Below are 14,445 nucleotides of genomic sequence, written 5' to 3'. Positions count from 1 at the left end.
ATTTACAATGTCAATTCACTTTCTGAGGCTGCTATCCACAATGCCCACTTGAACGGCCTTATTTGGAGGAAACTACCATGAAGTGTGTGCCACAGGAGGAATGTGGCTGCTACGATGATGAAGGGAAGCATTATGAAGAAGGGCAGGACATGCCTGCAAAAACCAACTGTCAACGCTGGTAGGATGCTTTCGATCTTAGTAATGCAGTCATTTAAGAGTAACGAGTAAGTTCAAAAAACATTTATTATGATAACTCTTAAAAGAGAAGGAATTTAATACAAAGCACATTCTCAAAGCCCCAGGTTCTGATAGATGTGTTTGTGGAGTGCATAGAGTATTAGTGATAGAATGAATGCACATTGCTAGCCAATTAGCTAGTCAGCTGTTTTTTCCTTCCGATGCTTGTAATGAATCATGATTATTCATAATTGCACCTGAGTCAAGTGAGGTACATTTTCATCTGCAATAGTGGTGAAGTTATCAATTTCGATGATTCCACATTGCTTGAAGAAGTCATCAGACTCAGTCATTGTTGCTCATTGAGAGACTCCTTGCGGCCAAAGTTACAAACCATACATTTAAATTTCTATGAAAAACAACTTACATTTGTTTAGAAGAAGCTGGTAGTACTAGTAACCGTATTTACAGGTTGATATATTTACACTATGTAATAAATAACTTCTTAAAGTGTATATATGGATAATTTTATATCTATAAAATCTCATCTATTATACATTTTGTTTGATTTGGGAGTATGTTACTTCCTTGTAACTGTGCAACTTTAATTTTGTATATTTATATTCTTTAGTGTGTGAAGTATAACTTTACTGAGTTGGCCTATGGATTTTTGAGCGTGCATTAAGAGGTGGGGAGCTGTTAGAACATCTAACTGTGGCTACTTCTATTATTGAGAAGAGTGAGTGTGCTGACAGGGATGAAGGCAGAGGTCAAGACCTAAACTCATGCCAGTGGTAAGTGGCTGATGTTGGCAGGTTATGGAAAAGGCATAGATTTATAGCACAGGCAAAAACAGAGTAACAGAGCCAAAGGGTTTCTAGCCCTTTCTAGACAAGGCAGGAACTGCAAAAACAAGTCCACATTCTTCATAGTTGGTGCTGTAACATTAGGCAATAAATAAACGTACATGAAGGTAATGAATATTTCCAGATAAACCTGTCTTCTTTTGTTTACCTTTCAGTAATTGTTCTTCAACAAAGAGGAAGTGCAGCTATGATGTCCACAGTGAGTAGATATTAATTTGTGCTAGTGTTAAGTTAATGATATGTTAACATTATGAAATACAAACATTATTATGAACTTAACATTTTCATTATACATTTTTAAAAGTGGAAATGCTTTGTCTGTTTATTTTATTGTTTAACTTTAACAATTGTACTGGCTCTTTGAAAGGTGCTATATTAAATCAAGTTGAAATACAATATTTATGATGGTTGTAGTTATTAATGATGACCTCAGTTGCCAATGAGAGAGCTACAGAGTAATTGAAAGGACAACAGTATAAATCGATGGCAACAATAAACATTTATGTACTACCTTATCTTTTTTCAGCTTGCAGATGCTTATATGATGGTAAAGAATACAACTACGGAGATCAGATATACGCCACAGATGATGGAGATGGACACTGTATGAATGCTTCCTGTGGAAAAGAAGGAAATATTACTAGAAAATTTGAATATTGCACAACACCCACCCAGACACCAACAACAACTCCCTTTAATTTTACCACAACAGGTAAGAACAACTGACTGTAAAAATGCACAGCAGACACATGAGAGATTTCTACATGGTGTGTTTTGAGAGAATTCTGTCTTTTCCTTTCTTGTTAATCACAGTAAAACCCACAACCACTACAACCACAACCACAGAGACACCCACCACCACTACAACCACAATCACAGAGACACCCACTACCACTACAACCACAACCACAGAGACACCCACCACCACTACAACCACAACCACAGAGACACCCACCACCACTGGAACCACAACCACAGAGACACCCACCACCACTACAACAATAACCACGGAAAAATCCACAACTACTGAAACACCCACAACAACCCCAATCTCAACAACAACCACCCCAACTGATTGCTTTGTTTGTAAGTGGTCTGATTGGATCAACAAGCGTTACCCTGACCAAACCCCAGATGGCGGAGAGTATGAAACTTTAGACAATTTTACTGATCCAGATCTAAAATTTTGTAGGAAACCTCTGGAGGTAAAATGTAGAGCAGAACAATACCCAGATAAACCTCTGAAGGATTTAGATCAAAAAGTAACATGCAACTCAACAGTCGGACTCATCTGTCATAACAAAGACCAGGGTATACATGGTCATTGTTTGGACTATAAAATACAAGTCAAATGTTGTACTTATGAGTGTACAACCACAGAGACACCAACCACCACTACAACCACAACCACAGAGACACCCACCACCACTACAACCACAGAGACACCCACCACCACTACAACCACAACCACGGAGACACCCACCACCACTACAACCACAGAGACACCCACCACCACTGCAACCACAACCACAGAGACACCTACCACCACCACAACCACAACCACAGAGACACCCACCACCACTACAACCACAGAGACACCCACCACCACTACAACCACAACCACAGAGACACCCACCACCACTGCAACCACAACAACAGAGACACCCACCACCACTACAACCACAACCACAGAGACATCCACTACGACCACAACCACAGAGACACCCACCACCACTACAACAATAACCACGGAAAAATCCACAACTACTGAAACACCCACAACAACCCCAATCTCAACAACAACCACCCCAACCACCCCCACTGATTGCTTTGTTTGTAAGTGGTCTGATTGGATCAACAAGCGTTACCCTGACCAAACCCCAGATGGCGGAGAGTATGAAACTTTAGACAATGTTACTGATCCAGATCTAAAATTTTGTAGGAAACCTCTGGAGGTAAAATGTAGAGCAGAACAATACCCAGATAAACCTCTGAAGGATTTAGATCAAAAAGTAACATGCAACTCAACAGTCGGACTCATCTGTCATAACAAAGACCAGGGTATACATGGTCATTGTTTGGACTATGAAATACAAGTCAAATGTTGTACTTATGAGTGTACAACCGCAGAGACACCAACCACCACTACAACCACAACCACAGAGACACCCACCACAACCACAGAGACACCCACCACCACTACAACCACAGAGACACCCACCACCACTACAACCACAACCACAGAGACACCCACCACCACTACAACCACAGAGACACCCACCACCACTGCAACCACAACCACAGAGACACCTACCACCACTACAACCACAACCACAGAGACACCCACCACCACTACAACAATTACAACGGAAAAATCCACAACTACTGAAACACCCACAACAACCCCAATCTCAACAACAACCACCACAACCACCCCCACTGATTGCTTTGTTTGTAAGTGGTCTGATTGGATCAACAAGCGTTACCCTGACCAAACCCCAGATGGCGGAGAGTATGAAACTTTAGACAATGTTACTGATCCAGATCTAAAATTTTGTAGGAAACCTCTGGAGGTAAAATGTAGAGCAGAACAATACCCAGATAAACCTCTGAAGGATTTAGATCAAAAAGTAACATGCAACTCAACAGTCGGACTCATCTGTCATAACAAAGACCAGGGTATACATGGTCATTGTTTGGACTATGAAATACAAGTCAAATGTTGTACTTATGAGTGTACAACCACAGAGAAACCAACCACCACTACAACCACAACCACAGAGACACCCACCACCACTACAACCACAGAGACACCCACCACCACTACAACCACAACCACAGAGACACCCACCACCACTACAACCACAGAGACACCCACCACCACTGCAACCACAACCACAGAGACACCTACCACCACTACAACCACAACCACAGAGACACCCACCACCACTACAACAATAACCAGGGAAAAATCCACAACTACTGAAACACCCACAACAACCCCAATCTCAACAACAACCACCCCAACCACCCCCACTGATTGCTTTGTTTGTAAGTGGTCTGATTGGATCAACAAGCGTTACCCTGACCAAACCCCAGATGGCGGAGAGTATGAAACTTTAGACAATGTTACTGATCCAGATCTAAAATTTTGTAGGAAACCTCTGGAGGTAAAATGTAGAGCAGAACAATACCCAGATAAACCTCTGAAGGATTTAGATCAAAAAGTAACATGCAACTCAACAGTCGGACTCATCTGTCATAACAAAGACCAGGGTATACATGGTCATTGTTTGGACTATGAAATACAAGTCAAATGTTGTACTTATGAGTGTACAACCACAGAGACACCAACCACCACTACAACCACAACCACAGAGACACCCACCACCACTACAACCACAGAGACACCCACCACCACTACAACCACAACCACAGAGACACCCACCACCACTACAACCACAGAGACACCCACCACCACTACAACCACAGAGACACCTACCACCACTGCAACCACAACCACAGAGACACCCACCACCACTACAACCACAACCACAGAGACATCCACTACAACCACAACCACAGAGACACCCACCACCACTACAACCACAACCACAGAGACACCCACCACCACTACAACCACAACCACAGAGACACCTACCACCACTACAACCACAACCACAGAGACACCCACCACCACTACAACAATAACCACGGAAAAATCCACAACTACTGAAACACCCACAACAACCCCAATCTCAACAACAACCACCCCAACCACCCCCACTGATTGCTTTGTTTGTAAGTGGTCTGATTGGATCAACAAGCGTTACCCTGACCAAACCCCAGATGGCGGAGAGTATGAAACTTTAGACAATGTTACTGATCCAGATCTAAAATTTTGTAGGAAACCTCTGGAGGTAAAATGTAGAGCAGAACAATACCCAGATAAACCTCTGAAGGATTTAGATCAAAAAGTAACATGCAACTCAACAGTCGGACTCATCTGTCATAACAAAGACCAGGGTATACATGGTCATTGTTTGGACTATGAAATACAAGTCAAATGTTGTACTTATGAGTGTACAACCACAGAGACACCAACCACCACTACAACCACAACCACAGAGACACCCACCACCACTACAACCACAGAGACACCCACCACCACTACAACCACAACCACAGAGACACCCACCACCACTACAACCACAGAGACACCCACCACCACTACAACCACAGAGACACCTACCACAACCACAGAGACACCCACCACCACTACAACCACAGAGACATCCATTACAACCACAACCACAGAGACACCCACCACCACTACAACCACAACCACAGAGACACCCACCACCACTACAACCACAACCACAGAGACACCTACCACCACTACAACCACAACCACAGAGACACCCACCACCACTACAACAATAACCAGGGAAAAATCCACAACTACTGAAACACCCACAACAACCCCAATCTCAACAACAACCACCCCCACTGATTGCTTTGTTTGTAAGTGGTCTGATTGGATCAACAAGCGTTACCCTGACCAAACCCCAGATGGCGGAGAGTATGAAACTTTAGACAATGTTACTGATCCAGATCTAAAATTTTGTAGGAAACCTCTGGAGGTAAAATGTAGAGCAGAACAATACCCAGATAAACCTCTGAAGGATTTAGATCAAAAAGTAACATGCAACTCAACAGTCGGACTCATCTGTCATAACAAAGACCAGGGTATACATGGTCATTGTTTGGACTATGAAATACAAGTCAAATGTTGTACTTATGAGTGTACAACCACAGAGACCCCAACCACCACTACAACCACAACCACAGAGACACCCACCACCACTACAACCACAGAGACACCCACCACCACTACAACCACAACCACAGAGACACCCACCACCACTACAACCACAGAGACACCCACCACCACTGCAACCACATCCACAGAGACACCTACCACCACTACAACCACAACCACAGAGACACCCACCACCACTACAACAATAACCACGGAAAAATCCACAACTACTGAAACACCCACAACAACCCCAATCTCAACAACAACCACCCCAACCACCCCCACTGATTGCTTTGTTTGTAAGTGGTCTGATTGGATCAACAAGCGTTACCCTGACCAAACCCCAGATGGCGGAGAGTATGAAACTTTAGACAATGTTACTGATCCAGATCTAAAATTTTGTAGGAAACCTCTGGAGGTAAAATGTAGAGCAGAACAATACCCAGATAAACCTCTGAAGGATTTAGATCAAAAAGTAACATGCAACTCAACAGTCGGACTCATCTGTCATAACAAAGACCAGGGTATACATGGTCATTGTTTGGACTATGAAATACAAGTCAAATGTTGTACTTATGAGTGTACAACCACAGAGACACCAACCACCACTACAACCACAACCACAGAGACACCCACCACCACTACAACCACAACCATGGAGACACCCACCACCACTACAACCACAGAGACACCCACCACCACTGCAACCACAACCACAGAGACACCCACCACCACTACAACCGCAACCACAGAGACACCCACCACCACTACAACCACAGAGACACCCACCACCACTACAACCACAACCACAGAGACACCCACCACCACTACAACCACAGAGACACCCACCACCACTGCAACCACAACAACAGAGACACCCACCACCACTACAACCACAACCACAGAGACATCCACTACGACCACAACCACAGAGACACCCACCACCACTACAACCACAACCACAGAGACACCCACCACCACTACAACCACAACCACAGAGACACCTACCACCACTACAACCACAACCACAGAGACACGCACCACCACTACAACAATAACCACGGAAAAATCCACAACTACTGAAACACCCACAACAACCCCAATCTCAACAACAACCACCCCAACCACCCCCACTGATTGCTTTGTTTGTAAGTGGTCTGATTGGATCAACAAGCGTTACCCTGACCAAACCCCAGATGGCGGAGAGTATGAAACTTTAGACAATATTACTGATCCAGATCTAAAATTTTGTAGGAAACCTCTGGAGGTAAAATGTAGAGCAGAACAATACCCAGATAAACCTCTGAAGGATTTAGATCAAAAAGTAACATGCAACTCAACAGTCGGACTCATCTGTCATAACAAAGACCAGGGTATACATGGTCATTGTTTGGACTATGAAATACAAGTCAAATGTTGTACTTATGAGTGTACAACCGCAGAGACACCAACCACCACTACAACCACAACCACAGAGACACCCACCACCACTACAACCACAACCACAGAGACACCCACCACCACTACAACCACAACCACAAAGAGACCCACCACCACTAAAACCACAACCACAGAGACACCCACCACCACTGCAACCACGACCACAGAGACACCCACCACCACTACAACCACAACCATAGAGACACCCACCACCACTACAACCACAGAGACACCCACCACCACTACAACCATAGAGACACCCACCACCACTACAACCACAACCACAGAGACACCCACCACCACTACAACCACAACCACAGAGACACCCACCACCACTGCAACCACAACCACAGAGACACCCACCACCACTACAACCTCAACCACAGAGACACCCACCACCACTACAACCACAACCAAAGAGACACCCACCACCACTACAACCACAACCACAGAGACACCCACCACCACTGCAACCACGACCACAGAGACACCCACCACCACTACAACCACAACCATAGAGACACCCACCACCACTACAACCACAACCACAGAGACACCCACCACTACCACAACCACAACCACAGAAAAACCCACAACCACGGAGAAACCCACTACCACTAAAACCATAACCACTAAAAAACCAACAACCACAACAATATCCACAAACACTACCCTAGCCAGAGATAATTCAACCACATCTTTCAATGTAGTCACAAACACAAAGTTTACAAGTACAGGATTAACAAATCCCCATGTAGGCCATGAATCGACAACAACACCAGAAAGACCCAGAAGTTCAACGACCACAACAACAATTGAGTCAACAACAGTCACAGAAAAACCTTCAACCACAACCACAAAGAAACCCACCACCACTACAACCACAACCACAGAGAAAACTACTACAACCACAACCACTGAGAAACCCACCACCCCTACAACCACAACCACAGAGAGACCCACTACCACTACAACCACAGCCACAACCACAGAGAGACCCCCCACCACTACAACCACAACCACAGAGAGACCCCCCACCACTACAACCACAGAGACACCCACCACCACTACAACCACAGAGACACCCACCACCACTGCAACCACAACCACAGAGACACCTACCACCACTACAACCACAACCACAGAGACACCCACCACCACTACAACCACAGAGACACCCACCACCACTACAACCACAGAGACACCCACCACCACTACAACCACAGAGACACCCACCACCACTGCAACCACAACCACAGAGACACCCACCACCACTACAACCACAACCACAGAGACATCCACTACCACTACAACCACAACCACAGAGACACCCACCACCACTACAACCACAACCACAGAGACACCCACCACCACTACAACCACAACCACAGAGACACCTACCACCACTACAACCACAACCACAGAGACACCCACCACCACTACAACAATAACCACGGAAAAATCCACAACTACTGAAACACCCACAACAACCCCAATCTCAACAACAACCACCCCAACCACCCCCACTGATTGCTTTGTTTGTAAGTGGTCTGATTGGATCAACAAGCGTTACCCTGACCAAACCCCAGATGGCGGAGAGTATGAAACTTTAGACAATGTTACTGATCCAGATCTAAAATTTTGTAGGAAACCTCTGGAGGTAAAATGTAGAGCAGAACAATACCCAGATAAACCTCTGAAGGATTTAGATCAAAAAGTAACATGCAACTCAACAGTCGGACTCATCTGTCATAACAAAGACCAGGGTATACATGGTCATTGTTTGGACTATGAAATACAAGTCAAATGTTGTACTTATGAGTGTAAAACCACAGAGACACCAACCACCACTACAACCACAACCACAGAGACACCCACCACCACTACAACCACAGAGACACCCACCACCACTACAACCACAACCACAGAGACACCCACCACCACTACAACCACAGAGACACCCACCACCACTACAACCACAGAGACACCCACCACCACTACAACCACAGAGACACCCACCACCACTGCAACCACAACCACAGAGACACCTACCACCACTACAACCACAACCACAGAGACACCCACCACCACTACAACAATAACCACGGAAAAATCCACAACTACTGAAACACCCACAACAACCCCAATCTCAACAACAACCACCCCAACCACCCCCACTGATTGCTTTGTTTGTAAGTGGTCTGATTGGATCAACAAGCGTTACCCTGACCAAACCCCAGATGGCGGAGAGTATGAAACTTTAGACAATGTTACTGATCCAGATCTAAAATTTTGTAGGAAACCTCTGGAGGTAAAATGTAGAGCAGAACAATACCCAGATAAACCTCTGAAGGATTTAGATCAAAAAGTAACATGCAACTCAACAGTCGGACTCATCTGTCATAACAAAGACCAGGGTATACATGGTCATTGTTTGGACTATGAAATACAAGTCAAATGTTGTACTTATGAGTGTACAACCAAAGAGACACCAACCACCACTACAACCACAACCACAGAGACACCCACCACCACTACAACCACAACCACAGAGACACCCACCACCACTACAACCACAACCACAAAGAGACCCACCACCACTAAAACGACAACCACAGAGACACCCACCACCACTGCAACCACGACCACAGAGACACCCACCACCACTACAACCACAACCATAGAGACACCCACCACCACTACAACCACAGAGACACCCACCACCACTACAACCATAGAGACACCCACCACCACTACAACCACAACCACAGAGACACCCACCACCACTACAACCACAACCACAGAGACACCCACCACCACTACAACCACAACCACAGAGAAAACCACTACCACTACAACCACAACCACTGAGAAACCCACCACCCCTACAACCACAACCACAGAGAGACCCACTACCACTACAACCACAACCACAGCCACAACCACAGAGAGACCCCCCACCACTACAACCACAACCACAGAGAGACCCCCCACCACTACAACCACAGAGAAACCCCCCACCACTACAACCATAACCACAGAGAAATCCACAACTACTGAAACACCCATAACAACCACAATCTCAACAACTACCACCACAACCACAACAACCACAACCACAGAGAAACCCACAAGCAGTTCTACAACATGCTTCTGCGACTACCAGAATCAGATGTTCTCCCCAGGTAAGCAATGAGCCATTGCTCTCCATTATTGTTCATATTACACCTGCATGTTGAGGTGTTTATGCTTTGAGGTCAAAATTGTTTGCATTAACACTTGTTATCAGAGTTTCTCTACACGTCCTTAGTTCTTGGACAAAACTGTAAGGATTTGATGTACATACAGGCAAGACCATGCATGCCAATTAACACAATTAGGAATTTTCTTTCAATCCTTTTCTGTATGACGGGAATTCTTAACGATTTGTTTGCACAGTGGAGGGATACGTTAACAGATAGCAAGTTTGGTCAATATCTCACCCCTGCTGGTGTAGTGATTAAATAAAAACAGCTATTGGAGTAATATTTATTTAGCATTTAATTATAATTTTGACGAACAAGGTATTTTTCAACATTTTCATAAGTTTCCTTTATGCATGAATCTGGATGATACAAAATAATCTTAAGGGAACCAATGTCTAGAGTGGGAAATTTGATGCAGCTTGATTAAATTTAAGGCGACCGGGGTAATTTTCAATTCATCATGCTGCATTGTCTTTGTCTCTATAGGGAGCTTCATGTACAATAAAACTGATGGTGCAGGCTGGTGTTACACTTCATATTGCAATTCAACATGCAACGTTGAGAAGCGTGACAGACCATGTCACTCCACCACTCCACAAGCACCGACCAGCACCACGTCAAGCTCTGGCACTACAACACCAACTGGCTCAACAAAAGTTACAGGATCCACAGCGACGCCTTTCCAAGACTGCTCATATCTGGAGCCACCCAGAAAGGTATTTGAACTACATTCTGAACACAAAATCTGTCAAAACTGCTGAAAATTAATCTCTTTGAAAATCTGAAAACAAAATCTTTGATTACTTTGGATAAAGTGAAGATGCTCATGACACATATTTTGCATACGCTCATTGTTTTTTCAAATAGTCAATGAAATATACAAATAAAACAATATATCAAGAAAACAGTTCTAACATCACATCGGACGATGAGTATGAAAATAAATTCAATTATACGCTGTGATCCACACAGTCACCAGAGCTCAAGTCAATTGAACACATATATTGGACTTTTTGGTGTCTTTTCACCGCCTTCATCAAGAGACTAAATAAAGGATCATATTTTGATGTTCACCCCTCCAACAGAATCCAGAGACCAAGACGTTGCTAAGACCTTTCATGTTCGTTTTTTTCCTTCACGTCATCTCTGTCACGTCTGTTGCTTCTTATTCTTCTTCTTATATCTTCATTAGAACAAAATGTTATTTTTTTAAGTTTGATTTCACTTGTTAAAGTCTTAGTTACCTTAACCAAAGCTGAGGATATTCTTCCACAGATCCAGTCAAACAATTAACATACATAAAACATAAAAAACGCATTTACATACAGTACACCATGACGACTCACGACATACAAAATCACACAATGAGAGATATTAAACATATAAACATACAACAAAACAAATGCTGCATTTTAACTAAGCCTTATTTCTATGTGAAATTCTTTCCTCATTCCCTCAATGGCATAAATTATAGGTTTATATTTTTTTTTTTACAAAATGCTCCTGGGAAATTTTTATTTTGTTTAAGTGGATTGGTAAAAGTATTGGTTTTCCATTTACAGCATGGAGAGACGTGGAAGCAAGACAACTGCACCACAGCAACATGTTATAATGGTACAGTACAATCAAGCCGTACTGTAACATGTGCTTCAGTGACCAGGCCTGTCTGTGAAAATGGGTTGGAGCCACTCAAGGTCTATGATGAAACGGGCTGCTGTTATCACTACGACTGCAGATGTAAGCGCAAATCAAATTTAAAAAGAAAAATCCAGCAGCAATTTACAATACATCAGCAAAATATAATCTCTGCAGTTTTCCGAGCAGTGTTTTTTATTCTATACTTGCAGGTGTCTGCAGTGGCTGGGGAGATCCTCATTATGTGACATTTGATGGTCAATATTACAGTTTCCAGAAAAACTGCACATACGTCCTGGTCAAAGAGATCATTCCCAGATACGGTTTTAAGATTATTATTGACAATGAAAACTGTGGTGCCTCAGGAGCTGTGACCTGCACTAAATCCTTGAGGGTGTATTACAAAGACTATGACATTATTATCACACAGGAGAGGATTCCCAAGACCGTAAACAAGGTAATCATCACAGCAATCAAATGATCCGAGTTTTTCTAATTATATAATTATAATGATATGCAGTGATGATCTGTAGAAAATGTTATTAATGCTGAAAATGGTCTGTTTAAAAAGACTCTTACAAATGTTGATATTGTGTAGGTCTTCATCAACGGCGAGCGGGTTTTCCCAACCTACTCTAATAAGGACCTCAATATTAAAAGTACAGGGATCAAGCTGGAATTGAGAATCCCAGCAATTGAAGCATATGTGATGTTCAAAGGACTTTCATACATGGTTGAATTGCCATTTGCGCTGTTCCACAATAACACAGAGGGACAATGTGGTAAGTTTATTATTGGATTGTTGTGAGAATAAATGAATTGAAAACATTGCTTTACAATTAAGAGAATGCCAATGTTATATCTGTCATGTTAATTTTTAATTTCACATTAAGGTACCTGTGACAATATCAAGAAAAACCACAGAGACACCCACCACCACTACAACCACAACCACAGAGACACCTACCACCACTACAACCACAACCACAGAGACACGCACCACCACTACAACAATAACCACGGAAAAATCCACAACTACTGAAACACCCACAACAACCCCAATCTCAACAACAACCACCCCAACCACCCCCACTGATTGCTTTGTTTGTAAGTGGTCTGATTGGATCAACAAGCGTTACCCTGACCAAACCCCAGATGGCGGAGAGTATGAAACTTTAGACAATATTACTGATCCAGATCTAAAATTTTGTAGGAAACCTCTGGAGGTAAAATGTAGAGCAGAACAATACCCAGATAAACCTCTGAAGGATTTAGATCAAAAAGTAACATGCAACTCAACAGTCGGACTCATCTGTCATAACAAAGACCAGGGTATACATGGTCATTGTTTGGACTATGAAATACAAGTCAAATGTTGTACTTATGAGTGTACAACCGCAGAGACACCAACCACCACTACAACCACAACCACAGAGACACCCACCACCACTACAACCACAACCACAGAGACACCCACCACCACTACAACCACAACCACAAAGAGACCCACCACCACTAAAACCACAACCACAGAGACACCCACCACCACTGCAACCACGACCACAGAGACACCCACCACCACTACAACCACAACCATAGAGACACCCACCACCACTACAACCACAGAGACACCCACCACCACTACAACCATAGAGACACCCACCACCACTACAACCACAACCACAGAGACACCCACCACCACTACAACCACAACCACAGAGACACCCACCACCACTGCAACCACAACCACAGAGACACCCACCACCACTACAACCTCAACCACAGAGACACCCACCACCACTACAACCACAACCAAAGAGACACCCACCACCACTACAACCACAACCACAGAGACACCCACCACCACTGCAACCACGACCACAGAGACACCCACCACCACTACAACCACAACCATAGAGACACCCACCACCACTACAACCACAACCACAGAGACACCCACCACTACCACAACCACAACCACAGAAAAACCCACAACCACGGAGAAACCCACTACCACTAAAACCATAACCACTAAAAAACCAACAACCACAACAATATCCACAAACACTACCCTAGCCAGAGATAATTCAACCACATCTTTCAATGTAGTCACAAACACAAAGTTTACAAGTACAGGATTAACAAATCCCCATGTAGGCCATGAATCGACAACAACACCAGAAAGACCCAGAAGTTCAACGACCACAACAACAATTGAGTCAACAACAGTCACAGAAAAACCTTCAACCACAACCACAAA

The 14,445-nt window shown here is 43.9% G+C and overlaps 1 protein-coding gene across 1 annotated transcript in view; it reads left to right on the top strand.

Moving 5' to 3' along the window:
• Positions 1–14,445, top strand: part of LOC133009694 (mucin-2-like) — a 33,677-nt gene that overhangs the window by 9,480 nt on the left and 9,752 nt on the right. The window contains exons 26-37 of the mRNA XM_061077231.1: positions 28–178; positions 1,199–1,242; positions 1,857–3,373; positions 4,319–5,686; positions 6,050–6,607; positions 6,707–7,410; positions 8,374–8,707; positions 9,383–10,203; positions 11,151–11,266; positions 12,551–12,642; positions 12,784–12,891; positions 13,157–13,680. Coding sequence (XP_060933214.1) covers positions 28–178; positions 1,199–1,242; positions 1,857–3,373; positions 4,319–5,686; positions 6,050–6,607; positions 6,707–7,410; positions 8,374–8,707; positions 9,383–10,203; positions 11,151–11,266; positions 12,551–12,642; positions 12,784–12,891; positions 13,157–13,680 — 6,337 coding nt within the window. The remainder of the gene's footprint in view (positions 1–27; positions 179–1,198; positions 1,243–1,856; positions 3,374–4,318; positions 5,687–6,049; positions 6,608–6,706; positions 7,411–8,373; positions 8,708–9,382; positions 10,204–11,150; positions 11,267–12,550; positions 12,643–12,783; positions 12,892–13,156; positions 13,681–14,445) is intronic.

The sequence above is a fragment of the Limanda limanda genome, chromosome 8 (genome assembly GCF_963576545.1).
Source record: "Limanda limanda chromosome 8, fLimLim1.1, whole genome shotgun sequence".
Taxonomy (NCBI): domain Eukaryota; kingdom Metazoa; phylum Chordata; class Actinopteri; order Pleuronectiformes; family Pleuronectidae; genus Limanda; species Limanda limanda.
Note: the sequence above shows the minus strand (reverse complement) of the source record. Positions and strands in the feature narration are given on the sequence as shown.